At 37.9% G+C, this 26,517-nt stretch overlaps 2 protein-coding genes and 1 pseudogene across 3 annotated transcripts in view; 1 reads left to right on the top strand and 2 right to left on the bottom strand.

Annotated features, from left to right (window-relative positions):
- The window catches only part of LOC141381800 (uncharacterized), an 887,475-nt gene that overhangs the window by 54,656 nt on the left and 806,302 nt on the right, over window positions 1-26,517 (bottom strand). The window lies entirely within an intron of this gene.
- LOC141381816 (uncharacterized) lies at window positions 1,084-24,883 on the bottom strand. The gene is made up of 3 exons (XM_087250287.2): window positions 24,829-24,883; window positions 24,238-24,385; window positions 1,084-10,374 (listed from the first exon to the last, which is right to left on the bottom strand). The coding sequence occupies exons 2-3, from the start codon at window positions 24,320-24,322 to the stop codon at window positions 9,338-9,340; spliced, it is 1,122 nt and encodes a 373-aa protein (XP_087106413.1). The 5' UTR covers window positions 24,323-24,385; window positions 24,829-24,883; the 3' UTR covers window positions 1,084-9,337.
- Window positions 11,691-26,517, top strand: part of LOC147845122 (uncharacterized) — a 67,079-nt pseudogene continuing 52,252 nt past the window's right edge. Inside the window, exon 1 of the transcript XR_015484252.2 lies at window positions 11,691-11,902. The product of XR_015484252.2 is annotated as an uncharacterized LOC147845122, transcript variant X1 (transcript). The remainder of the gene's footprint in view (window positions 11,903-26,517) is intronic.

Raw genomic sequence — 26,517 nt, 5'->3', positions numbered from 1 at the left:
TCAGCAACTATTTTCGGTAAGATGACTTTCAGTTTTGCCGTATGAACGAGAGAACAAATGAATGACAAAAATGGGATTCGATAGACTCGGCCACCCTGTCATGTATGTACTCACTTTCCTGTTGGGGGCTGGACTACGGCATTTCTGTATGTATTTGCTGCTATTTTCGGTAAAGATGACGTTAAATTTTGCAACAACATCCTTCAAAAGGATAAGAGCGTGCGAGTAAAACACCTTCCACGGAAGCACCGGCCTCTTTCAAACGCCAGAGCATTTGAACGACAAGGATGGGATTCGATGGACTCTTCCACCTCGTCATGTATGTACTCACTTTCATGATGGGGGCTGGACTATGGCATTTCTGTATGTATTTGCTGCTATTTTCGGTAAAGATGACGTTAAATTTTGCAACAACATCCTTTAAAACAACATCTTTCCATCCCCCATACTCACTCACTTCTAACATGTCCAACTCCAAGTTTCCACCTGTGGCCATATTCTCTCCTCTCTCTCTGGACTCTGGATCACTGCTCTTCTTACCCTGGAGTACTCTTTCTGCGCTGCCAAGCAACAGCATTGCTCTCCAAATAGATACTTGGTTGTAATAGGCTGAATGAGTGAGCCTTACAAACCATTCACCTTTACTTCCAGAGAATTGTATTTTCTCTTGTCTTTTGCTCTTTTTTTTCTCATAAGTTTTCTTTACGCAACAGTGAGAGTGTGAGTAGGCTACTCCATATTCTCTCCTCTCTCTCTGGATTTCGTACAACACGTGGAATTACAGCCTGGTAAGTATGCTGAAGCTGCACATAACCCTCCCTCGCACCCATCTATATGTTGTTTTTATGTTGTTTTAACAATGTTCAGATTTTGTTCATTTGTTTGCACTTGTATATACTGGAAGTTGTTTATTTTCATTAGTGTAGTCATTATTTGATATTACTATTATATACAGTCTTCTATTGTGTCGTTGTTTCACATTCTTATTAAAAAGTTGCAGTAATGACCCAGTGTCACAAAGTTCTGTTTCAGTGGATTCATATGCTTTTTAAACTAAACAAAAGTGTAAACACAGACACAATGTTGGGATATAATTAATGATCATTTAAACTATTTATTCTATTTAAAAACATGCAATCCTTGAAGAGAAAATACACTTCATTATTTAAAACATATGAAGCTTTTTCAGATAAGTACAACACTGTTTCCCCTTCACCTGATAAAGTGATGTGATAGTTTAAATAAATATGAAAAGGAAAATGACAGGGAAAAACAACTTAATGATCAAATTACAAATTTTTCCGTCATTTTCCTTTTTCCATGTGATCAGCCGAGGACAAGAAAGAAGGAATCCACAAGTATCCACAATATCCTGGAAAAAACACTAAAATAACAGGCTCTGTATGAGAACTGCTCTTTGAGGAGAATAAGGCAATTAGCCTAATTAAAAAAGATAATTACAGTCAAATACAATAATAATTTATTTAAGCAAAAGAGAAAAAAGTCAATCTATTTTGGACAGAATTCATTGTAAAATGTCAGACATTATTTATAAAGACAGATTTTGATCTAACAGCAGCTAAACTACATGCTGAACGCTGTGTGTTTGGGTCAGGATGATGATGATACTGACCTTTTTTTCCTTTTTAAAAACAGTTTAAAACAAAACAAACAAAACAGCAATAAAAAAATCAAGCAAACAGACATTTTCAAAGGAACTTAGAAACAAAAAAGACTAACAAGTGTCAAAGGTCACAGAATACAATCGTATTTAAATTTGTATTTATTGTTGATAAAATATAACATTTTGTTTAGGGTTACGTGTCAAAGATAACAGGCTCCAAACATATATAAAAATAAAAGCATCACAATAAAATTAAAACAAGACTTATAATTAAATGTCAGTACTTCCATGTCATACACCTCTTTAAAAATATCATACCATTCGCCTACAGATGCAGGATCTTCCTTGATCTATTTCTTTTTAATGGCCTTTTTGCTAGTTGTTAGTAGTGTGTTAAGAAGATACACATCATTTTTGCCATTTCTGCAGAGTAAATTCCCAGGTACATAGTTTTAAAATTACATTCCAGATTCAATCCCATTATTGCATTTATCTCTTTATTTAAATCTTGCCAATAGGTGTGTATAATATTACTGTGTCAAAATATGTGGACATGATCTGCCGAAACATTTCCACATTTTCTCCAGCATTCACCATTTTTTTTATCTCTAGTTTGAAAGTATTTTATTTCAGGTATTATAAAGAACCTGATTACATCTCTCCAAATAAATTCCCTCCATGAAACTCAATTGTGATCATCTGTGTTTCCCAAATAGTTAATCATTCCTTATTTGTTATTATATTGGCTTCCCTTTCCCATTTCTGTTTGATATACATTGTTGAGTGTTTCTTTGTTAATGTCAGACAGGAATAATTTCTTGATACTAGTTTTTTATTAACCTTCTTTTTGTAAGCATCTATAAATACCTGCACTACTGTTGTTTTTATGTCTTCTGAATCTCTTATGTTTTTATTGAAGTAGTCTCTAACTTGAAGGTAACAGAAAAAGTTTTGTTTATATAAGTTATATATATATTGGAAATTTGTTAAAAACTTTCTAATTCATTATCAGTAGTGATGAGACAGAAGGATGTTATGTCTTGCAAACTCCATTGTTTAAATCTTAGATCTAGTTTTGCTGGTTTAAATTAAATATCATGTTCAACTCATCTTAATATCGTAGCTTGTCTTAATATGTTAGGTTTAATTGTTTGTACCAAATTTTCAAAGGTGTCTTTGTCAGGGAATTCAATTTATGCAATTCTGTATGTTGGAAATTTCTATCTCCTAATAATACTTGGAGAGGTCAGTGGATTTGTAATTGTTCAAATTCTTTCCACTTTGCACAGTATTTGTCGTTGCACCAACGAACTCTGTGTCTAAGCTGCGCTGCCTTATAATAATCATTTAATTAATCTATATCCTGAATATAATCCAAATTTTTCAAGAGAATACATCACCTTGGGTAAACTAAAGTCTGGGTATGTAAGAAACAGAAACACATCATCAGCGTATAAACAAATTCTATGTTCAGTATCTTTCTTAATTTTTCTTAATCTCTGATTAGTTGTGCCAATGGTTCAATAAATAAAGAAGGACTTAATGGGCATCCTTGTCAATATCCTCTTTCTGATATAATATGTTCTGAAATATCTCTGTTCATTTTAATTCTAGCTGTAGGATCCAAATCGTTGCAGAACTAAATATAAAAAAAATCCCAACTCATCGAATCGAATGCTTCTTCTGCGTCTAGGCTACTTAGAAGACTGCGAACCTTGTTATGAGCTATATAATCTATTATGTGAAGGGCTCGCCATATATTATCATATGTTTGTCTTTGTTTTAAAAAAACCTGTTTGATCAGTATCTATTAGGTCTGGAAAAATGTCCTCTAATCGTTTAGCTAATATAGATGCATCGAGTCTATAGTCAATAATTAGGACTGAAATAGGTCTATATGAATTACACTCTAGTGGATATTTTCCTTCTGGAATCACAGACATGATAGCTTCTCTCCAGGATCTAGGTGGGTTCGCCCTCACGTAAGGTATGACATCAACTATTCTTTAAATATTTTATACCATTTTGCAGAGAAGCCATATATGCCTGGTACTTTAGATGTTTTTATATAGTGTTGCTTATTTCTTCTATGGTTATTTTTTTGAGCTAGGGTTTTATTTTGTATTGATCCAATTGATGGTAAATCTAATGTGTGTAAAAATGCTTGTATGTTTGCAAGTTCAATATTATCTTTTGAGGTATATAATTCCTTACTAATTCCTTCCTCCAATTTATGACATATCTTTTTAGTTTTGGGATCTATGATTTTAAATATACTCCTCTCTGCCTGTTTCCTTATTTATCATGCCAGGAGCTTTTTTGCTTTTGGACCATTTTCATAAAATTTAAAAATGTAAGTTTTAATTTGTACTTGCTCAACGAATATTTTATTGAGTTCAGCTTTAACTTCTTTGATCTTATTAAAATATCTGGATCTTCTTTATTACCATATTTAGTCTCTAATTCTTTATTCAGATTATTCATGTAATTCAGTTTTTTTCCTCTTGATCCCCACATTATAAGTTTACCTTGCATAACAGCTTTAGCTGTGTCCCATATGATACTAGGTGACACCTCTCCATTATTACTGTTTTAAAATATTCTAATAGTTCTTTTTTTAACATGTTCTACACACATTAAATCATTCAAATGATTAGGGTTAAATCGCCAAATTGTCTTTTTGGGTTTATTGTCCAGGTAAACTGTTAAATATACTCCTGCATGGTCTGAGATGTCCCTTGTTCCTATTGTACAGTCTTTTATTTTATGTTGATCTGACCCAACCTTAAAAAATAATCAATTCTAGAATGAGACATGTGGGCGGAAGAAAAGAAAGTATGTTCTTTTTTAAGAGGGTATAGGTCTCTCTATACATCTATTAAGCCTAATTCTTTCATCAGATATCTTATTTGTCTAGTTTCTTGACTAATTTGCTTATTAGAAGATGAGTCCAATTTAGGATGAAGTTGTACATTCCAGTCTCCCCTACTGATCAACGTAACTGATGTCTCCTTGGCTATAACACTTACTATTTTTTTGAGAAATGCTTTGTCTTTTTCAGGTGGTCTATTTAAATCAACTAATGTAACTTTGTTTTGGTTGATAGTTCCTTTAATGAGGTTATATCGTCCTTCTTTATCAGTAATCTTGGAAATTAATTGTAAGCTGATTTTGTTTGAGATTAATGTCATTACTCCTCGTTTACGACCATTATTATATGAGGAAAAGAAAACCTTAAATCCTTTTTTTTTCTAATTTCTTATGTTCTGTATCAGAAAGATGCGTCTCTTGCCAGATTATCTGTTGCTTTTCTCTTCATTTTAGCCACGAGTTTCCTTCTTTTAATCGAATTTACTAACCCATTAATATTTAAAGTAATGACTCTATATTCCTGTTTTTGCATATACTATAAACAGATGTTATTGCGAAGATCACAGTGACCGGAATATGAAAAACACAAACATGAACATCTTGAACCACATAAACAACATAACGAAAAAGGTTTCCAAACCTTAAAGTCTTAAATAACTTCTTAATGTGAGGGGAAAGCTTTCCTTCTCTAAAGGGCCCCTTGTTGCTGTGCATATTGCACAAAAAATGTTAACAAATATATTCAGCGCCTATATCTGGCAATATTATATTCTTGCATTTCTGGTTAGGTTTTCAAGTTAAATATTTCTAATTATAGCAAGGGATTTTAAGTGTATAAATTGGAATCCCTTTATTTCTTCCTACCAGTATGTTACTCAATGACTCGAGTCTTGGTGGGCTTTAATCGTTCATCTTGTCGTTGGTCAGTTGGGTTAAATACCATTCCTCCTTTAAATGTTCATCATCGGTGAATCAGTCAAGAAGTTTTACCAGTCTCTCAGAGTTCTTTGTCAGGATCTGTCAGGTTTTACCCTTCTTTCAAACAGAGCTAGTGTTGTCCCTTTAAAATTCAAGTAGTTTTTTCCAGATCTTCACTTGATGTTTTTCCTTACTTTTCTTCAATGTCACTCCAAACTTTGTCAAGGTCTTTGTTTCACTTTCCAAGAGATTCCTTTTTCTTTCAGATCTCTTGATGCCTCCGTCATCGAATTGTACATGACCGGACCATGAAAGATTCTAAGTTTCGCTGTCGGTGGTGTTTGGAACTTAATCCCCTTTTTTTTCAGAATTTTTCTTATCGGAGCAAAAGCCGTCTTTTCTGTTGGATCTCAGGTGGGTAGTCTTGGTAAAAAAAATCCTTTTTTTGTTCCAGTGTAACACTTTTTTTCTCCATGCAAAGTGGAGGACAAGGTCCTTTGTTTTGTTTTTTTCCAGGAAGAATACACCACTGATCAAGTGGGGTGCGTCAGTGGGTGGTTTTGGTCTAAGTGCCCGGTGACACCGTTAAATTTTAAGGTCCAATTCATCAAGTAACAGCTCCGTTTTGATAATCGTTTCCACCAAGTCTTGGCTATTATTCACTTTGCTTCCTTCTGTGATTCCAAAAATCTAAATATTATTTCAACGGGAGTGTGTTTCTAGATCGTCTTGGTTACGTACGTAACCCACGTTTCCTAAATAGGGAACGGAGACGTGTGTCTGTATAAACTTTGGGAGTGCTTTAGACGACCAATCATTTCTGAAGATATTAAAACGGGCCAATAAAATGCTAATTGAATTGGCGGAGCTTAGCTCCACAGCTGGGTTGAGCCTGCCTCCTCCGAAGGCAGCGCTTGCAGGTTCACCACCTGATCTCTAAATGGGGTGGTCGGGCCGGGGTCTTATGACAGCGTGAGAGTAACCGGGCCCGAATTCAAGGCACGATTCGCTGACCGAAAATGCCTCCAGATCCCCAAATCTCTTGAATGACGCCAATGCGATCACCAGAGCTGTTTTTAATGACTGAATTTTAAGAGATACTGACTCGAGTAGCTCGAACGGATCTCACTGCAGACCCGCTAGGACTAGAGAAGGCAGAGAGGGGGGCGTGATGGATCTAATCGGATGATTAGATCATGCTTCCAGAGCGTGTTGCCATCTTCCGCGTTATGATGAGCGGAGATCGCAGCCACGTGGAGGGTGACAGCCTATGCTCCATCTTATCCTGAAGGAAGGATAACACAATGCTAATCTGGCAAGTTCGAGGGTCTTCTCGGCGAGAAGCGCACCACTCAGAGAATAGACTCCACTTCAGGGCGTAGGCATGCCTCGTAGAGGGTGCTCTAGCCTGAGTGATGGTGTTAAGTACCGAGGGCAGTAAGTCACCTAAGTCTTTCTCGCCCTGTCTATGGACCACACGTGGAGGTTCCAGAGATCTGGGCATGGAAGCCAGATGTTGCCCCGTCCCTGAGAGAGGAGGTCCTCCCTTAGGGGAATGCGCCAAGGAGGGGTCGCCGCAAGGAGTGTGAGCTCCGAAACCCAGGTCCGGTTGGGCCAGAGGGGCGCAACAATCAAGACCTGCTTTTCATCCTCCCTGACTTTGCACAAAGTTTGTGCGATTAGGCTCACTGGGGAAAAGGCATATTTGCGAATGCCCGATGGCCAGCTGTAAGCCAATGCATCCGTGCCGAGGGGGGCCTCGGTCAGGGAATTAAACGGCTGGCTTTGTGCGTTCTCGGTGGAGGCAAACAGATTGATCTGGGCTTCCCCAAAGCATGCCCATATCAGCTGGACGGAATCGGGGTGGAGTCTCCACTCTCCCCGGGACACTAGCTGCCATGAGAGCGCATCGGCTGCACGGTTGAGCTTGTCCGGAATTTGGATGGCACGCAATGATTTCAGCCGCGTGTGACTCCAAAGGAGCAGACGGCGAGCGAGCTGAGACATGCTGCGGGAGCGTATACCCCCCATACAGTTGATATAAACCCCGTCGCCATCGCGAGACGAGGCTAGAAAGAGCCTATTGTCACGATAGCAGAGTATGCGGATGCTCGCAAGGCACAGTGGCGCCAGGGCACCCTCCGCGAGCTTGGTGAAAACCCACGAAGACAGAGAGCCCGAAGGGGAGGACTTTGTATTGCTACGGTTGTCCTTTGAACATGAACCGGAGAAAGGGGCAGTGGCGTGGAAGAATGGAGGCGAGAAAATATGTGTCCTTCAGGGCTAACATGTCCAATTCCAGATCAGTAAACATACTGACAACCCTGAAGGGTGGCAGGAGGTCCGGATCTTCCTCGGAGCATGTCAACCCACCCTCCGATGCAGCGATGGACGTCATGCCCCCAGTGACATCTAATGAAAGCACGCCCAGCTCGGAGGATGGACCAGCGCTCACACTCGAATCAGAAACAGAGCGCACTGGAGAGGAGCGAGGGGTCCGCGGGCCCGAATGTGACGGATTAGCCTCCACTGTAACCCTCAGGCCTGCCTAAGTGCTAAAGGCTTGGCGGGGAGCAGCAGGGGTGACTTACCCTAATAAAAAATTAGTGCAACAGTCAAGCCGTCGCTATGCGGGCAAGAACTGTCCGCGAGCACTGCATCAACATGTTGGACCCCCAAGCATGTGACGCAATACTCGTGCCTGTCACCCGGGGCGAGGAAACCACCGCATCCAGAAACGCACGGTCGAAATGACATCTTTAAAAAGACGTGCTGTACGACCGTGTGCTCTCATAGGGAATAATGCTCTTTCAGTAAACTGCTTTCAGATCACCAGAGAAACGCCAAGGGGACGGGAAACCCAGCTTGACCACCGCTAACACGTCTTCTCACACACTGGTTAAGGTAAGGCTTACTTCAAGTTGGAAGTCAGCTCAGCAGAAGGGTTCTTCAGTCTCAGATCGGGTCTGAAGGAACAATTCGGATGAGCTAACTCGCACAGCTGACTGATATAGCCCTAATTGGCTCATCAGTTTCAGCTGTGGAGCTAAGCTCTGCCAATTCAATTGGCATTTCATTGGGCCGTTTTAATATCTTTAGAAATGATTGGTCGTCTAAAGCACTCCCAAAGTCTGTTTATACAGACACTCGTAAAAGTTTCCCTATGAAGAGGAACTCACAGTTTCTTTTTTAAATTTTCATGAATTTGGATGGTTTGATCGAGCATTTCTTTTATCTCAGCAACGTTCTCCAATTCTCCAACTCGCTGATCCGCTTTGTTGACCTTATCTGCTATTGCGTTTAGGTCTGTGAAAAGGCCATCCAGTTTTTAATTGACTTCTTGTTTAAAGTTATTGAGTTCCATTTTCACATCTTTTGCAAGATAATCTTGGAAGGCCGTTAAGTCAGATTTAATATCCATTTAGAAAACTTTGATGTCTGAATGTATTGCTGCAATGCAAGCTGACAGGCTATCAGCTACCCCGTCCGTCTCGGATTTTTCATCTGTTGATTTCTCATTTTTTTCCAAGTTTCAATGGTTATTTTGTCCAAGCCTTTTAGTTTTTGTCCCCCTCCGTGTTATTTAAATATGGTTTAGGTTATCATATATGATGTAAAAAGGAGGATTAATACCAGTGTGTATGGGAACGCTCTTTCTATGCTGCTACATGTGTTGACGCCATACTGGAAACCATCCCATGTGTTTCTTAAGCTGCCCCCAAAGAGTGAAACTCTACACACTGATCATGTCTACAGTTTCTCTCCAGTGTGAATCCTCTCATGTGTTTTAAGGGTTCGTGAGTGAGTAAACCTCTTACTGCACTGTGAACACTGGTTTTGATATGGTTTTGCTCTAGTGTGAATCCCCTGGTGCCGTTTTAATTCTGCAGCAGTAATAAAAGTCTTCTCACACTCCAAGCACATCTACTCTCTCACACCAGTGTGGATCTTCATGTGTTTATTAAGGTTTGATGATTTGCTGAAACTCGTCCCACACTGAGTGCATGTGAATGGTCTCTCTCCAGTGTGGATCATCATGTGTTGATTAAGGTGTGATGATTGGCTGAAACTCTTGCCACACTGAGTGCAAGTGAATGGTTTCTCTCCAGTGTGGATCCTCATGTGTAGATTAAGGGTAGATGACTGGCTGAAACTCTTCCCACACGGAGTGCATGTGAATGGTCTCACTCCTGTGTGGATCCTCATGTGTTTATTAAGGTATGATGATTGGCTGAAACTATTCCCACACTGAGTGCATGTGAATGGTTTCTCTCCAGTGTGAATCCTCATGTGTTGATTAAGGTATGATGATTGGCTGAAACTCTTCCCACACTGAGTGCATGCGAATGGTTTCTCTCCAGTGTGAATCCTCATGTGTTTATTAAGGTGTGGTGAGTGGTTGAAACTCTTCCCACACTGAGTGCATACGAATGGTTTCTCTCCAGTGTGGATCATCATGTGCTTATTAAGGTATGATGATTGGCTGAAACTCTTCCCACACTGAGTGCATGTGAATGGTTTCTCTCCAGTGTGGTTCATCGTGTGAATTCTAAGTTTGCGTTTGCTTGTCAAACTCTTCCCACACTGAGTGCATGTGAATGGTTTCTTTCCAGTGTGGATCGTCATGTGTTGATTAAGTTGTGATGATTTGCTGAAACTCTTTCCACACTGTGTGCATGTGAATGGTTTCTCTCCAGTGTGGATCATCATGTGTTCATTAAGGGATGATGAGTGTCTGAAACTCTTCCCACACTGAGTGCATGTGAATGGTTTCTCTCCAGTGTGGATCCTCATGTGAATCTTAAGTTTGCTTTTGCTTGCCAAACTCTTTCCACACTGAGTGCAGGTAAAACAACTCTTGTCTCTCACTTTTAAAATGCCATCAGTCTCTAAATGATTTCTGTCCTCAATTTTGAGATGATGTTCCTCCTCTTTGATCTCCTCATAGTCTTTAATTAGGTCTGAAATAAAAAAGTTAGGTTTTTAGTAAATCATTAAAACTCTCATCAAAAGCTGAAGTAAAAAGGCACTAGTACATTGGCTACACAAACCTTAATTTTGATGCACAGTAAATGTAAAAACATAGCAGATCATATTTAGATTGATCTTGTCATATCAACCTCCTGGTGTCCATTACACACATACACATTTAAGCGGATTCTTATTTGATTGATCCCAGAACATTTTTGAGACATCAATTTAAAAGCTGTACAGGGACAGTTATTATATTTGTGTATATGCATAATCACAACAAAACAACAAGTTTTTACAAAACTTGTAAAGCAGATGGGGAATGCTTTTTCATTCTGTGCCTGACTGGAAAACCTTTCAGAAAAAAAAAACAGCTAAATCTCTGTGAGTATTTGCCTCATAGACATGAGACAAATCTGCATAATACCTGCATAAAACCTTAAATCTGCACCTTTAAATGACAAATGTTCTAAGGGTTAGTAATCTGCAGTGCAGAATTCTAACACCTAATGGTTTCAGATCAACAAACAAATGTAAATATTAGCCAAAGATAACACAATTAAACACATTGTGCAGTTTTTAAATGAAAAGTTTTTATTCTTAAAAGGATAACAAAATACTGAACTACATAGCCTTGTGTGAAAATGTTTTTCCCCATTAAAACACAACTTCACACTAACTTCAAGTTCTCTAGCCACACCCAGACCTGATTACTACCAAACATGTTCGCAATCAAGAAATCACCAAAATAGACCTGTCTGACAAAGTGAAGTAGACCAAAAGTGCCTCAAAAGCTAGACATTATGTCAAAAATTAAAGACTTTTAAACACAAATAAGAAAGAAAATACTTGCGTCACGAGTAAAATAAAAAGAGTGAACTCAAATGCAGAAAAACAAGTCTTCATTGAGGAGTGAGTCCTGGAAAAAGCGAAAGTTAAAGTAAACACCCGGTCGGGTGAGCGTGAAGTGGATTTTATACTCTTTAAAGTGTGAAGTTAATATATATATTCAATGTGTATGTATATAATCTGCTTGTAGACTTGCATACTATTAGAAGAATTACCATATCACAAGAACTGGATAAGTTATATAGTTACCAGGTTTGGGTCAGGGATTAATCTAGGTGGAAATTGAGGTCAGGGGTTAACCTAGGTGGAATTTGTGTGATATATGTAGAAATAAGGGAAAAACAGATGACAGAGGTGGAATTTGGAGCCAAGGGTTAAACTAGGAGGGATCTTGTCTGACATATGTACAACAAAGGCAAAAACAGAGTATTTAAGGACGGCAGAAGATGAGTGACACAGAATTTTTCAGACAGAGATGCTACTGGGGGTCTCCTGAAAGTTCTCCTTTGTTGTCGACAATAAAGTATATTCTTCTGATATTCATAACCTCCAGACTGAGTTTGATTGAGTAAGAGAAAAACCAAGAAAACCACTACAAGCGCTAAGGAAATGCCGTGGGAAAAAACAACCAGACACTCGCTCACTAGCAGTCCTGGACACAAATACAGGGTGAGTAACAAAATATGTACACAAACAATCGATAACCTACTGACAAACATAAAGGGAAATGATGTGGTATAAACAGAAAAAAAGGGAAACGAGAGCTCAAGTGACTGCAAATAAAAGCAGATGACAAGAGATAATCTGTAACCCTGAACAGAAGGAAAGACCAAAAGCTTGAGGTACGGTGACAGTACCCCCTCCCTCAAAAACACCCCTTGGCATTCCCTTAAGACTCACTATGGACCTTTTTTTTTTTGCTCCTTCCTGAGCGTTTTATTTTAAAACACAACTAATTTTCCCTTAAATGAGCACAGTAACTAAAGTAGTCGAATGCTTCATTATAGATCTGTGCATTCTTACATTAACACCTCTATTATCAAACAAAACACAATGAGAGATTCATTTGCTGCTCTTCACTAAATAACTATAGTAACTTTAATCAATATGCAAATACAATCAAAAGTGAAGTAGATTTTATAGCTTGATTTAATTTCTGTACAGGCCATTGATTTTAATAGGCTAAACCTTTTATTGTCAATATTTTCTAATGTTTGCTCTGTATTCTATCATTTGAAGCTATTTGTTGGGAAGATTGTTTATTGTCATTGCTGTGAAGATTATAAGTTATTGTGTGATTAATGGATAATGAAATGAGAGTGACGGTTTAACTAATTGCACATTGTGATTGGCTGGAATAAAGGGGTGGAGTCGGAGAATTGTGTCACACACTGAGGAAGGCTTTGTGCCGAAACGTCTGTTTGTCTGTTATCACCGGTAAAATGTAAGAAAAAGTACAAATAAAAACAGTACGAAGCAATTGTGTGCGAATCATTACCTTCTTTTGAAGCTATTTGTTGTCCCATATTTTTTACATCCCAACATTGACAGATTAGTTATGGCTAAAAGTCAGCTAATGTTATGGAAGGGCATACCTCGATCATTACTTCCTCAAGCTAATGTGTAAATACTAGATCTATTCAGCAATAATGTTAATTGCATTGGCATATTTATCTGATGTTTTCCCAGCTTGTAGTAGTCGATCAAAAAGCTATTTAGTTTCTTATGACTAGAATTATAATTTACTGCGATGTCATGGGGCGCCACCTGAAATCTTGCCTAGGGTGCCAAATTGGTTAGGGCCGGGCCTGGTGTGAGTGCACCCTCAACCAGTCTGGGAGGCAGAGAAGCAGAGGTTATGGGCTGCAGGGGGGAGAGAGGAATGGGTTTGATCTTAGACACCTAAAAAAAAAAACGGATGGATGTTTTTAAACTGAGAGGAATGTCTTTGGAAGACAACCAGACTTTCTGACCACAAATGTATAGCGGGGGCAGATGTTTCATTCCTATTGCCTGTCCTTTTCTGGTGATCCTCCATGTCAAAAGGCATCTCTGAATGAACAAATGCATGAGGAAACAATGGCATCTGGTTGTTAGGAAGAGAGTACGCTTATTTCACACTGCCACCCTTTTAAAGAACGAAAGCGAGTTCGTTTGAACGAAATTCAGTTCAGTTTAATTTAAACAATTAAAAGCAGATTAGGCATCAAACTTAATTACAATCTCTTTAACAGTTATACGCTTAAGTGTCTTAATAGGATTTAGTTCATGGCACCAGGTAAACTCTGTGGGGACGATTCCTTGCTTCAGTCTATGTAACTGAGTGAGCGATAAAACACCATCACACCCTCGTGTTGTCTGTAATAGTGTTGTCCCGGTACTGAAGTTTTAAAAACGTCCATTTCCAGCTAACATATAGGTGCCACCGAGCGTGTTCTTAAACGGTGCTGATTTGCCATAGTGTTGACTGGTGCCCACCAGAAATGATTGTGATTTAAGATATACAGCCAGGTACAAAATGTTCCTGTGTGGCTCCAGGCGATACTTCCGGGTTTCACCGGCCCTCCAGGACCGAGTTTGGACATGCCTGCTCTAGGGGAACGAGACAGGGCTGCCCTCTATTCCCTGTGCTCTTTGACATTGCCATCAAACCTCTTGCAACCATATTAATGAACTCCGATGGCTTGCAAGGAATTTTTAGAGAGGGAAAAGAACATAAGGTCCTCCTATATGCGAATGATCTTCTTCTTAAACACTAAAACCTGAACCACACTGTTCCAGTTACTATGACCATTTATGTGAAGCTGCTTTGACACAATCTACATTGTAAAAGCGCTATACAAATAAAGCTGAATTGAATTGAATTCTTTTTCTGTTAAATCCAGATACATGTATTCCAAAAGCTCTTACAATAATTTCAGAATTTGGAAATGTTTCTGGATACAAAGTCAATCTAGCAAAGAGTCTCCTTTTCCCTATCAATGATAGAGCACAGCAAATGTCCTTCCAATCCTTTCCATTTTCAGTAAGTCCTGATAAATTTGTATATTTGGGTGTGAGAGTGTGACATGCAAATATAAGGATTTGTTCAATAATAATTTTAAAACAACTTTAGACAAATCCAAATGAGACGACGCGGTGGTCAATCCTTTATTTTTGGTTGGGAAGATCAACTCTATTAAAATGGCAATACTACCAAGATTTCTGTTTCTATTTCAGACCGTGCCTGTTTTTATTCCCAAGTCATTTTTTATTTAAATAATTGTATTTCTACTCGTATAAGAAAGGAATTCTTGAAAAGAAAAAAGAAAGAGGGTGGATTGGCAATGCCAAATTTCTTATACTATTATTGGGTGGCCAATTTACACAAACTGATATTCTGGTTTTCCAACATCTGTAATGATGAGGCCCACTTTGGTTACTGATGGAAAAGCACACATCAAATCCAGTGTTTTTACTCTCACTACTTTGTGGTACGATTCCAGTGAGTAAACAATATTCTATAAATAATCCAGTAATTAATGGATCACTCAAAATATGGTCACAATTCAGACCTCACTTTAATAAATAACAAGCATTGCCTTCTGCTCCCATTTAGTTAAATCAGTTATTCCCTCCTTCTTTTTTAGATTCAGCATTCCAATAATGGTCTAGGAAGGGAGTTAACTGTGTTAAGGACCTGTTTAAAGATGGCATATTAATCTCATTTCAACAGTTAAGAACAGACATTGAGATTCCCCAGTCAAATATTTTAGGTACCTTCAGGTCTGTAGTTTTATTAAAAAACACGTCTCTCCTTCACTAAACCAACCAGAAGCATGCTGGATAGATGAATTGGTAAATATGGACCCATATTAAAGGGCTGTTATGTCCATGTTATATGAAGTGATCCAAAGAACTGCCTCCCCTTGCCTAAATTGTATAAAGCAAAAATGGGAAGATGAATTGGGACTAGAAATATCAGATACAGCCTGGCAATATGCCATAGAACTGGTACACTCATCTTCTGTATGTATTAGACATGGTCTTTTTCAGTTTAAGGTGCTTCATAGGCTTCATATCTAGGCGCAAGCTTGCAAAAATGTATCCAGGGAGAACGATTTGGATTTATACCTTCCAATCCATCTCAGAATAAATCAACGTTTATCCTTTCCTCATCATCTTGTTTCTCATTATTTTTGTTAAATGTAATTATTTGAATGAGTATTTAACTTTGAAATGATTTTAACTAAGGAATAAGTTAAACACTGCTTAATATAATAATGTTCAGTGCATTTGCCTGTCTCTTTATAACTATTTTCAGAAACCACCAAACTAGGTCAGAGGTCACGGAGACCTTGATTGGAACTGAGGCTGGAAGCAACTGTTTCTATTGTTATTTCTATGAGTTAATACTATCTAAAATGTCTAAGAGTGATTTTGCTATTTTTATGGTTAATTATTTTAAAGTGATTCCACTTTTTATGTAGATAGACACTGTGTGTAGTGAGGGTGTTGTAGCAGACTGTTGATGGAAACAGTCTTGAACCAGTTTGATAACAGCTGAACGTACAAGAAATACTCCTTGAGTTTCCACCCTAGATGGTCTCAAAATTGTGCCCCTGGTTTAGCATTTCACAGGTCTGGAGTCAGCTCTAAAACAGTCTAGAGGATGTCTGACGTTTATGTTTAACATACGGTTCAGAATTGTACGCACAAACCCCATGTGGAAATGTTCCTAGTTTATCTGTGTTTTAACCAATCAGGTTAGAACACCTGTATGTATGACACAGTTAATGACGTTATTTGAGAGTATAATTGTTATTGATTGGTGATTGTAAGCAGAGCGGCCTAGGAACTCATTGCGAGTGTTGAAGCTGGCTTCTTCTGATGATACTGCAAACTATCTTCAGTAAACTTAATATTTTTTATTTAAATCTTTAACTCCGGCTCTTCTTAATCTGACAGACTGCTCATTCTTTGGGTCAAACTGTGTACCATCCCTACAAGGGTTGGATTCATCTTTCCCCAGATGTGGTTTGGAGCCAGCAGATCTGATGTTCTGGGGATGCCCTAGATTACATACATTTTGGGCCAATATTCTAGGATCCTTTTCATCTATATGTAATAAAGATATGGATCCTTATCCTTTGACCTCAATTTTGGTACAGTGCCAGAAGAAATGTACCTGTCAGCTAATCACGTAGAAATCATTGTCTTTATTGACCAGACCCCTGATTTTTCTCAGGTGGAAAAAAACAAACCTGCCATCCCACAGACATTAGATATTAGAAGTGTTATCACATCTTAAACTCGAGCACCTTGAGTACACCATCCGAGGCTCTACAAAAAAGTTTTATGAGGTTTGGCAGCCTTTCCTATCCTACATTGAACGCTCAGGGGTTATTATATCCTAAGTGAGAGTTTATCCCTAATTTCCTATTTTGTTTTATCTATTTTTATAAAAAATTTTCTCTTTCTCCGTTTTTCTTTACGGGGTGTGAGTATGTCTGTAGCTCTGTACCATGTTAATTTTTTGTTCAATTCGTATGTTGTGGAAAAATTGAAGACTTTCGAAAAATCTATAAAAATATTTGAATAATAAGAACGTAAGCAGAACTAAGTAGATTTTAGAATGAGTAATGATCCCATTAATCTGGTGACAGTACATGTTTCTGTCGAAGGTCTGTAAATTTAAGCTAATTATTCATTAATGAAAGACAAGCCATTGTCATACGTGACTTTGTTTGTGTGACTGAAATGTAGGCAATAGCTGTTTCCATCCAAAAATGTGAATTAAATTTATTTGCACAACTGGAATAAATTGCATAAAAAATATGCAAATAAATCAGTGTTTCCAGACGACGAGGTGGCACAGTAGGTAGTGCTGTCGACTCACAGCAAGAAGGTTGCTTGTTCGAGCCTCAGCTGGGTCAGTTGGCATGTCTGTGTGGAGTTTGCATGTTTTCCTGTGCTTGCGTGGGTTTCCTCCAGGCGCTCTGGTTTCCCCCACAAGATCAAAGACATGCTGTATAGGTAAATTAGGTAAGCTAAATAGTCCATAGTGTATGTGTGTGGATGTTTCCCAGTGATGGGCTGCGGCTGGAAGGGCATCCGCTGCATAAAACGTGCTGGATAAGTTAGCGGTTCATTCTGCTGTGGCAACCCCAAATTAATAAAGGGACTAAGCTGGAAAAAAAATGAATGAATCAGCGTTTCCAGCTTCCTGATTAACTGGTGCCAACTATCAAGAGTAAAAACAGAATTTACTGCGGTAGAAGCTACATGAATCTTTTCTTCATTTAATAAATGACTTCCTGCAGATTTCAGTTGCTACCCATATCAAACACACCTGAGCCAATTAATTAGGACCTGAACATCACTTGGTAATTACAGGTAGGTGTGTTTGATATAAGTTGCAACTAAAATCTGCAGGAAGGTGGCTCTCCAGGAACAGGGTTGGCCACCCCTGTCTTATAACAAATCGTTTTTAATGCTCAAACTAGAATTACCACAGTAAATGACTCTTTCTCAAATTTGACAAACCTGCCATTTTGAAACAGAAAACCCAGAGTTTCTCTCATTTCAGGGTTTAAAATACTTTGCACTTAACCTCCTGTTTTGAAACAGGGCCCTGATCACATGTGATATTGTTTTAGAACTTCAGTTGCCTATTGGAGAAATGACCAGGTATAATAAACAGCAGAAAACGGTCACACTATTTGCTCTACAAACAAGTGTGTTCATGACTATACATACAAAGAAAAATGATTAAATTAGAAAATATGACTTTGCAACATCAAGCAGCATTAGACATGTGCCAGTATAAGATTCTGATGGTATGAAAACCTTGAATAAAAATATCACGGTTTCACAGTACTGTGATTACTGCTCTAAAATATATTCTTTTAAATGTCTGGGTAAAAAAAAAAAATTGTTCCCCTTTGAACATAATATTTTCAAGAGTTCACACTTAGCCAATGATCTATCAAAGCTTGTTTGGCATGCTGTCCCGGGAGAGAGCCCCGAGCTCAAGGGATCCTCGAGCCCGGGGCTACCCCCCCGTTCGCAGAGCTGGAGGGGAGCCTGAGCTCGGTGGATCTCAGAACTCCCCGACTGCAATAGCTAAGGGAACATCTGAGGAGGGGCTAAAGTGTGCATGGTTCTTAAGCGTGATGTATGTCTTTAGATGGTGGGAGGAAACCGGAGAGCCCGGGGAAAACCCACGCGAACACGGGGAGAACATACGAACTCCTCACAGAAACTCCCACCGGCTAGGCGAACTAGGCCAGTGGTGTTCTTGCTGTGAGGCTCTCAGTGCTAACCACTGGGCCACCGTGCCGCCCAATCAAATGTCAAGGAGGAGAATAGGGGAGGAAGGGGGGTTTCTTCCAAACGAAGATAATGTGGACTGAAAACTGTGGTTCTTTATAGTAGCTTAAGGCTCATATGATTGGAAGATAATGATTAGCTAATACGAGACCGACCGTGATAAATCATAAGCACGTGATCCTCTCGAAATTAGTTTATAAACAAACTTCACTTTTCATATGAGAAACTTTTAAATATTTTGGAGCTGTAAACATGTCAGGCTGAATAATTCTAAAGAATCATTGACTTCTGCTGTCTTTATTAGTTTCAAAAACACAGATTTCTAAAACGGAATTTTTAGATAGAAAAGGCATCTTTGGATATCTTTTCTGCTGGAGATACTGTTGTCCTAAAAAACATAAAACTAAATGCAAAAAAAAAAAAAAAACTTGCATATACATAGGAATGGTACAGCAGAAAATATTGGTGTTTTTTTTAAACCTCAACCTTTTTCAAACCACGGTATACCTTGTAAACTGTTATCGTCCAATGCCTAAGCAGCTGTTTTTAGGATCTAAATACTTATTTTTTAAAAAGCAAAAAGATTTCAATCGCGGTACCTGCTGGTACATGAAGAAATTTGTCAATACTGACGAACTTTACTCTCAAATGTTTGCATATCATCAGCATGCTCAGGGCCGGAGTGGGACTCCTTTTCAGCCCTGGAGTTTCAAGCCTCAGACCGGCCCACCTCAGTTCAAGACTGACTATATTAAAATAAGGTAATTGCCAAATCAGTTTACATTTACATTTAGTCATTTAGCAGACGCTTTTATCCAACGCGACTTACAAATGAGGACAAGGAAGCAATTTACACAACTAAGAGCAACAATGAATAAGTGCTATAGGCAAGTTTCAGGTCTGTAAAGTCTAAGAAGGGAAGTATTAGTAGTATTAGTATTTTTTTTTTTTTTTGGTACAGTTAGTGTGATATTCAGAGAGGCAATTGCAGATTAGGAAGTGAAGTGGAGACTAAATAGTTGAGTTTTTAGTCGTTTCTTAAAAGTAGCGAGTGACTCTGCTGTTCTGATGCAGTTAGGGAGTTCATTCCACCAACTGGGCAGATTGAGCGTGAGCGTTCGCGAAAGTGATTTCCTCCCTCTTTGGGATGGAACCACGAGGCGACGTTCATTCACAGAACGCAAGTTTCTGGAGGGCACATAGATCTGCAGAAGTGAGAGCAGATAAGAAGGAGCAAGGCCAGAAGTCACTTTGTAGGCAAACATCAGAGCTTTGAATTTGATGCGAGCAGCAACTGGCAGCCAGTGCAAACGGACTAGCAGCAGTAAAACCCTAACAGTATTACATGTCTTAACAATAAACATTTTAAAAATTTATTTCTCAGACGAGGACCAAACCCGGGTCGGAGGCGTTGTAACCTAATGTGCTAACCACTGGACCACAACGACTATACACTGAAAGGTAACTCATCTGAGTTATATCATCATTAACCTGCAGGCTGCGTCTGGCCCACGAGGCTGCGAGAAAATAGATAAAAAGAGCAGAGCTGCGGTAAAAAAATGAATAAGAAGACTGTGGTCAAGTAAATAAATTAATTAATTTAAAAAGTGTGACTGCTGATGTAACAGGTATGAAAATTATTATTCGCTTTAAGTATAGAATTACACAAAATATGTATTTTATCTAATGTGTTAGTAAGTGTACCTGAGGTGTTTGTTAGTGTGTGTCTTTTCCTTTAAATTTCTAAGGGAGCTCACGCTGTTTAATTTCCTGTTTTGCGCCCGCCTCTTCCCTTTTTGCACTGACTATGCATGGGAGAGGTGGTTGTCTGCTAAGCTCCAATTAATCTTTAATCATCTTTACTTTATAAATAACTTTTAAAGCTAGTTTTCATGTTTAAATAATATTTATACCTTTATTTTTCACATATATTTCATTATTTTTGTGTTATCACTTAAATTGAGGTTTTGATTAACTTTAGCCTAACTGAAGCATGTGAATGCTAAATGCATTGCACTTTACTTTTAATAGAAAAGCTGTAAGGGCGAAGACACACTGTAAAAGCTGTGCTTTCTGGTTTATTCTCAGGTATGTTTTGTCACTTTGTTAATATTGTTTGGAGTTTTGTTCTATTTCTCGCTCCATCTCTCCCCTTTCTGCACTGACTGCGCATGGGAGAGAAAAGCTGTAAGGGCGAAGACACACTGTAAAAGCTGTGCTTTTTGATTTATTCTCAGTGAGTAAAGAGCCGTCACAACTGCAGATCTCCAACTGGTTATTCCTTAATAAAACAAATGTGGCAGGAGAGGTAATTAGTTGCCTAGTGTCATTAATTTACAGGTCCTTTTCTCTGTCCTATCACAATACGGCATACGGGCTATAAAAGGAGGGAAGCATTTGCTACCTGGGATGCGTCACTTGATTAGTTGCGGCGCCGTGAACGCGCTTCATCACTTCCCACACCTGTTGAGGGCGGTGAGGGGTTTTGATCGGGCTGGAAGTTGCTTCGCCTGAATTGTTTGGCTGCAATCGCCAACGCTAGAACGCATGTAAGGACTGGAAAAGGTTAGCAAGCGTCTGTCTCATGTTTTGGTTGTCGCGATCGTTTTGGAAATGCTGTGTCCGCTTTTCTCAGCTGCGAGAACCAGATGCAGGTGCGCGACTGTTTGTTGGCTGTGCCGGCTGTTGACTGAAATGTACGTGCTTTCTGCCTTTTGAGTGACTGATTGAACCCCGATTCCCTTCGGTGAGCAGTAGGTAGGTGTTTACATGTAGTTGCAAATGGCTTCTAGCAGATTTTGGACTTTATCATGACGATTGACTTATTTGTTTAGGCTGGGTGGCACTCCGCGAGGGGAGCTCCGTCGGGCGCACTGCGTCCGTGTGCGGCTACAGTGCTGTCCTGTTTCCCGTGTTTTTTTCATGTTTTCTTAAATTTTGGTCTTTCGTTTTGTTTTCCTAATTGTTTCTTTTTGAGTTCTGTTTTTGGTTACACAAGGATTGTTTAACTTATTTTTGTTGGTACATTTTATCTATCTTCGTTTGTTTGGGTTTAATTTTCTTTATAGGATAAATTTATATAGTGCGGCTGGATTTATTTGTTTATTTTTATTATTTTGACTTATTCATCCAGCATGTTTTGATTTTTCCTTACATTTTTGTGCTTTTTGTGTAAATCTTTACTGTTGTATTTACATTATTATTGTTTCATTTTTATTTTCTCTTTAATTAATTTGGTTTAAGATTTAATTGTTTCCTCCCTTTAAGGTGGAATTTAGTTGCTTTTCTTCGTTTTCATTTATCAACTATTACATTTTTTTTGTGTTTTGTTTATCTAATAATTTACTTGTGTAAACTGATTTATTTTTTTGTTTAATTGCAGGGCAGTGGTCCGACTTTTCGCCTGGTGACAGAGCCAGAGCTCCCTGGGGTGGGAGGCTAATTTTAGTGGACATTTTAGAATTTCTCACAGTGTGTAGTGATCACTGTGTGCTGGTTTGTGCGTGTGGGTGCTCTCTTATTTTTTACACAGTGGATTGTATTGGGTTTCACTTGCCTGAAGTATAGCCTGGCCACTTTCCCTAACGCTGGCGAGCTCTGGCCCTGGGGCACCTTCATAATATTACAAACTGTCATGTCAATGTCGTAATATTGGTTTTAATCCTGTTTTTTTTATTTTTGAGATTTGTAAATAAAGAAATCTATTTTTGTACCGTGCCAATATCTCTGACTGCAATTTGGTGGAACGAACTTGTGCGTGCCTTTTATATGGGTGGTGCGTGTATTTAAATTCTATGGGTGAAATTCCCAAGGTGGCGTAGTCGGGTAAATCATTAATATTGTCAGATTGGAGGTCTAGCTCCATCCGCCCACCTGCCACCCGTCACACAAAGAAAACACAACGCGAACCGGTTGCACTGAGAGCAACAGATTCTGGAGATAGGGACACCGGCCCTCGCGGCCAAAAAACAGACCGGCCCACAGGGAATTCTCCCGGTTCTCTCGATTAGCCAATCCGGGCCTGAGCATGCTGTTATCAATTTCTTAAGCAGCAAAAGTCATTTTTAGACTAGTTTGTTGGCCAGTTGTAGTCAGTGCAATGCTAAACGTTATTGTTCCATTATAATTTGTTCGTTTTGCCTCATGTCGTCCCACAACAACATCATATAGTTTAGAATACAGTACAATGTTTTATAACAATTCATTATTTTAGTTTCCTTTTTATTTAGCATATTTCAAATCAAGGTCATCCACGTTTTCTGACATACTTTAAATCAGGGTTTCTACAGGTGTCACCAAGTTAAATTTAAGACTTTTAAAGACATTTTTAAGACCATTATGAATGAAATTTTAGACTAAGGAATTTTTCAAATGCCCCAGATGAAAAAGATTTTTATTTGTTTTATATTAAAAAAATATTATAATATAAAATATTTAATAATACAATAATACATCAATAATAATAAAATATTTTAGATATTTCTTAGCAAAAGATCTTACATATTGTGTAAAAACCTTCTTTAAAATGAAAAACAAATGAACAAAAGTTTTGAAAATTATAATATACTAAATCCATGCACAACAATCTTTCCAGGTCAATGTCCTTAACAGTACTTACCATTATGATAGAGTTAAAATGTCCTTATTTTAATCAAAAAGTTGAAAGTTTTATTGAGATGGATTGTTGGCGATTTGTGTGGGTTTTGGCCAGATTGGGTAACAGAACATGAACAAAGGAAAATAAAGACTTGTTTAAAAAGATTTAAGACCTACAGCACAATATTTCAGTAAATTTAAGACTTTTTAAGGCCTGAATTTTTGATTTTGGAATTTACGACATTTTAAGACTCCGCGGAAACCCTGTTTAAACACAATAGCCCTGGTAATTAGTTATTATAATGTAATTCTAACTCAGATAATATCTGTGAGAACTAGTAACAACTACAAAAACATAACATGGTTTAAACCCATAAAGAAGTTGAGAAAAAAGGGAATTGTGATCATTGTGACATTTGCAAATGGAAAGTACTGAGCCAACACCATCAAAGTAATAGCAAATATCTTCTATGAGAATACTGTAGGTCAAACATCATCAGCTCAGTTAAACCTTTTTTAATATATTGTTTTTATTTATTTTAGCACCAGTGCTCAAGGATGCTTTACAAACAGAAAGAGAACAAGAACAGCAATAACCTTAAGAGGGTAGTTGTTGTGAATTCTTCGGCTTTAAATTTAGGACCTATGATTTGCGTGACGTTTACCTAAAGTACGTAAAAAACGTTGTGCAATGCCTACATTATAGATGCTTTTAGCGTAACTGCGTATTCACTAAAGTAAGCCGGCAGCACGTCAGTCAGACAGCGTGCGCTTGCTCGGAGACCGCATTATGTACAAGAGAAAGTAGTTGACAAAAAACTACCTCAAATACACTGACAAGTGTATATGGTCAAATCTTGTTTAATAAATGGTCAAACTGAATATGATGACTCCAACTCTCTGACAAGAGTACTGCAGCGGTTAATAACGATTCACTAGCATTCAGTGGGAAAATCCCCAATAGTAGTGAAAATAGGAGACTAATAATACATAAAATAATGACAAAAGACATGAGAACAAGTGACAAAAGAAACTCATTCCTGTCTTTCAATGAGTGAATCAAGTGACTGAGTTCGTGTTTGAGAATAAAAAACAACCTGCTTGTTCCTGCAGATCTTCCTGTTTGACTGTGAATGTTTCTTCAATCTTCACATCTTCACTCTCCTCTTTAATAAACGCCATCTTTATAACAGTGTGGAGATCAGTCGCTTCAGCAGGAGTTTTTCTCTGTTTGGACACTTTATCCTGTTTAAAATGAACAAAACAATTAAAATGTTGTTTAAAATAAATAAAACAATGAACAGAAACAAAATAACTTCTCTTCAACACTTGCTTCAACCGTTTCTTTATATGAGAGTCATTAACAAAAAGAAATCAGGTAAGTCCGAGCAAGAAACAATAGACACAAATGAGCTGTTTAAAACTAGTACTCCATAGCTTATATATAGTGATGTACACTTAGAATGGAATGACATTATGCTGTTTTATAAACTAAACCTTCATTAAACACTTACTACACACATTTCTGTTGCTTTTTTCAAACAATAGCCCTCATTACTGTAAAATAGTACTTCTTTGTATAAAGGGTAAAATAATATTGTCAACAGCAGGTACATAATTTAGCATCAGATGAAAATCCTGAAACTTTAATCAATCGCTTTATATTTATGTAAATGTTTTAAACAAACCTTTCTCCAGCTGAATGCAGCGCAGGAGCGGCGCAGCCTTATGACGTCACACGCCACGCCAAAATAAAAGTCTTTTCTTTCGTTTAGTTTTTTTTTTGCCACTTACTTTTGCAGTCATGACTTATTGATACATTTCTACCTCGTCTTCTACTTTACACTAGCTCTCTCTCTCTCTCTCTCTCTCTCTCTCTCTCACACACACACACACACACACAGATGTTCAGTATTTGAAGTTGATCAAAACCTTTAATCTAAACATTTTTAAGACAAAGTTTTTAGGGTCATTATCACTATAAAGTGTCTTTGAGACATCAAAATAAAAAAAATAAAGTTTAAGATTTTTATTTTAACCACAAAATTGTTGTATTATTTAGACATTTGACTGTAAGAAATAAATGTTGGTCAAGCTCCTGCACTTTTTACAAATAATCTACAAGCAGAAAAACAGTAAACAAACCTCAAATTGTGTCAACCCTGTCAAGGACAAATTTAAAGTAGTATATCTTCATTGCAGTGTGATTATTAAATTTGTATTTTCAGAAAGGTCATGTGTCCCTTTACCAATCCAACTTTATAGATTATAGAGAAAATCTATTTGTAATAATGAAATAATAGACAGTTGATTTCCCAGTAAAATATACAATTGTTGCACATTATTTTCAAAATAAAACCCAAGATCTAAAATATTTTTATCAAACTTTCCAACAATATTAAGTGGCCCTTATTGATTAATTCAGAAATCACAAAATGTTTTGCTGAGGTTATAAATAATTTGCTAATTTTCATAAAATTTGAACATGACTGGAAAACAAGATGACAGGCTGGACATTGGCATGACGGTGGACAAAGGCTTTTTTTTTGTGAACTAAATTTTGAGGAACATTTGAAAAACAACAGGTACAACAACAAATATTAAAGGGTTCATGTAAAAGGATTGTAAACATTTTCAACAATTCAACTTCTGTTTTCACCAATACTGCAAACCACTGATCCACTCTTCTGTTATCAATTAGCTTTTATCAATATGCAAATTAATGGGAAACAATTATTGTCCTTCAAATGAAATAAATAAATTGTCAATAATATTGCATATGTCCACCCTGTCAAGGAAGGATTTGTGACAGGGTAGACAATGACAGAGAAGACATTTTTGGCTAAAGAAAGCATTTATTCAACACAGGTTGTTCCTGCCGCTAGTAAAGTGTTTACTAGTGATGTTGAAATGAAGCTTTCTGAACCAGTGAAACGCTCGACTCAATTGTATCGGAAAAAGGTTCGTTACTCAAAGCTTTCTAAATCAGAGCTCAATGAGGACCTCTTCTGGTGAAAGTGTGGAAAAGCACTGTGCTGCAATAATGTCAAATGTTCACAACTGACCAACTCATTCATGTAGTAATACAACAACAGTAATATAAACAAATTACTCAATTACTGTAGGTTTTACACATAAGGTATGTTACATTACACCACCGATGACCGTACTAAAATCCAAAGTATTCAAGACTATTTACATTCATCATATTCCAACTAGTCCTTCAACCACCAACTCGTTCCAAGCAGGGATCGAACAAGTAATTCCTGCATGGGAGGCGAATGTATGTTAGCGATGCTTTTGGGCTTCACTCGCCAGCTGGCTTCTGTTAAACACTATACTATGACATGCAGGGGTGTTCTTTAAAGATATGTAAC

This window comes from Danio rerio, chromosome 4, assembly GCF_052040795.2.
Source record: "Danio rerio strain M-AB ecotype USA chromosome 4, GRCz13ab, whole genome shotgun sequence".
In the NCBI taxonomy this organism is placed as follows: Eukaryota; Metazoa; Chordata; class Actinopteri; order Cypriniformes; family Danionidae; genus Danio; species Danio rerio.
The sequence above is the reverse complement of the archived record's forward strand: the minus strand, read 5'-3'. Positions and strand labels throughout refer to the sequence as shown.

Excerpts from the sequence above, each read along its gene's own strand:
- LOC141381816 (XM_087250287.2), bottom strand. The coding sequence starts at position 24,322 with ATGGCGTTTATTAAAGAGGAGAGTGAAGATGTGAAGATTGAAGAAACA. Across the intron at positions 10,375-24,237 it reads AGATCTGCAGGAACAAGCAG|ACCTAATTAAAGACTATGAG; the intron begins GTTGTTTTTTAT and ends TTTTTATTTCAG.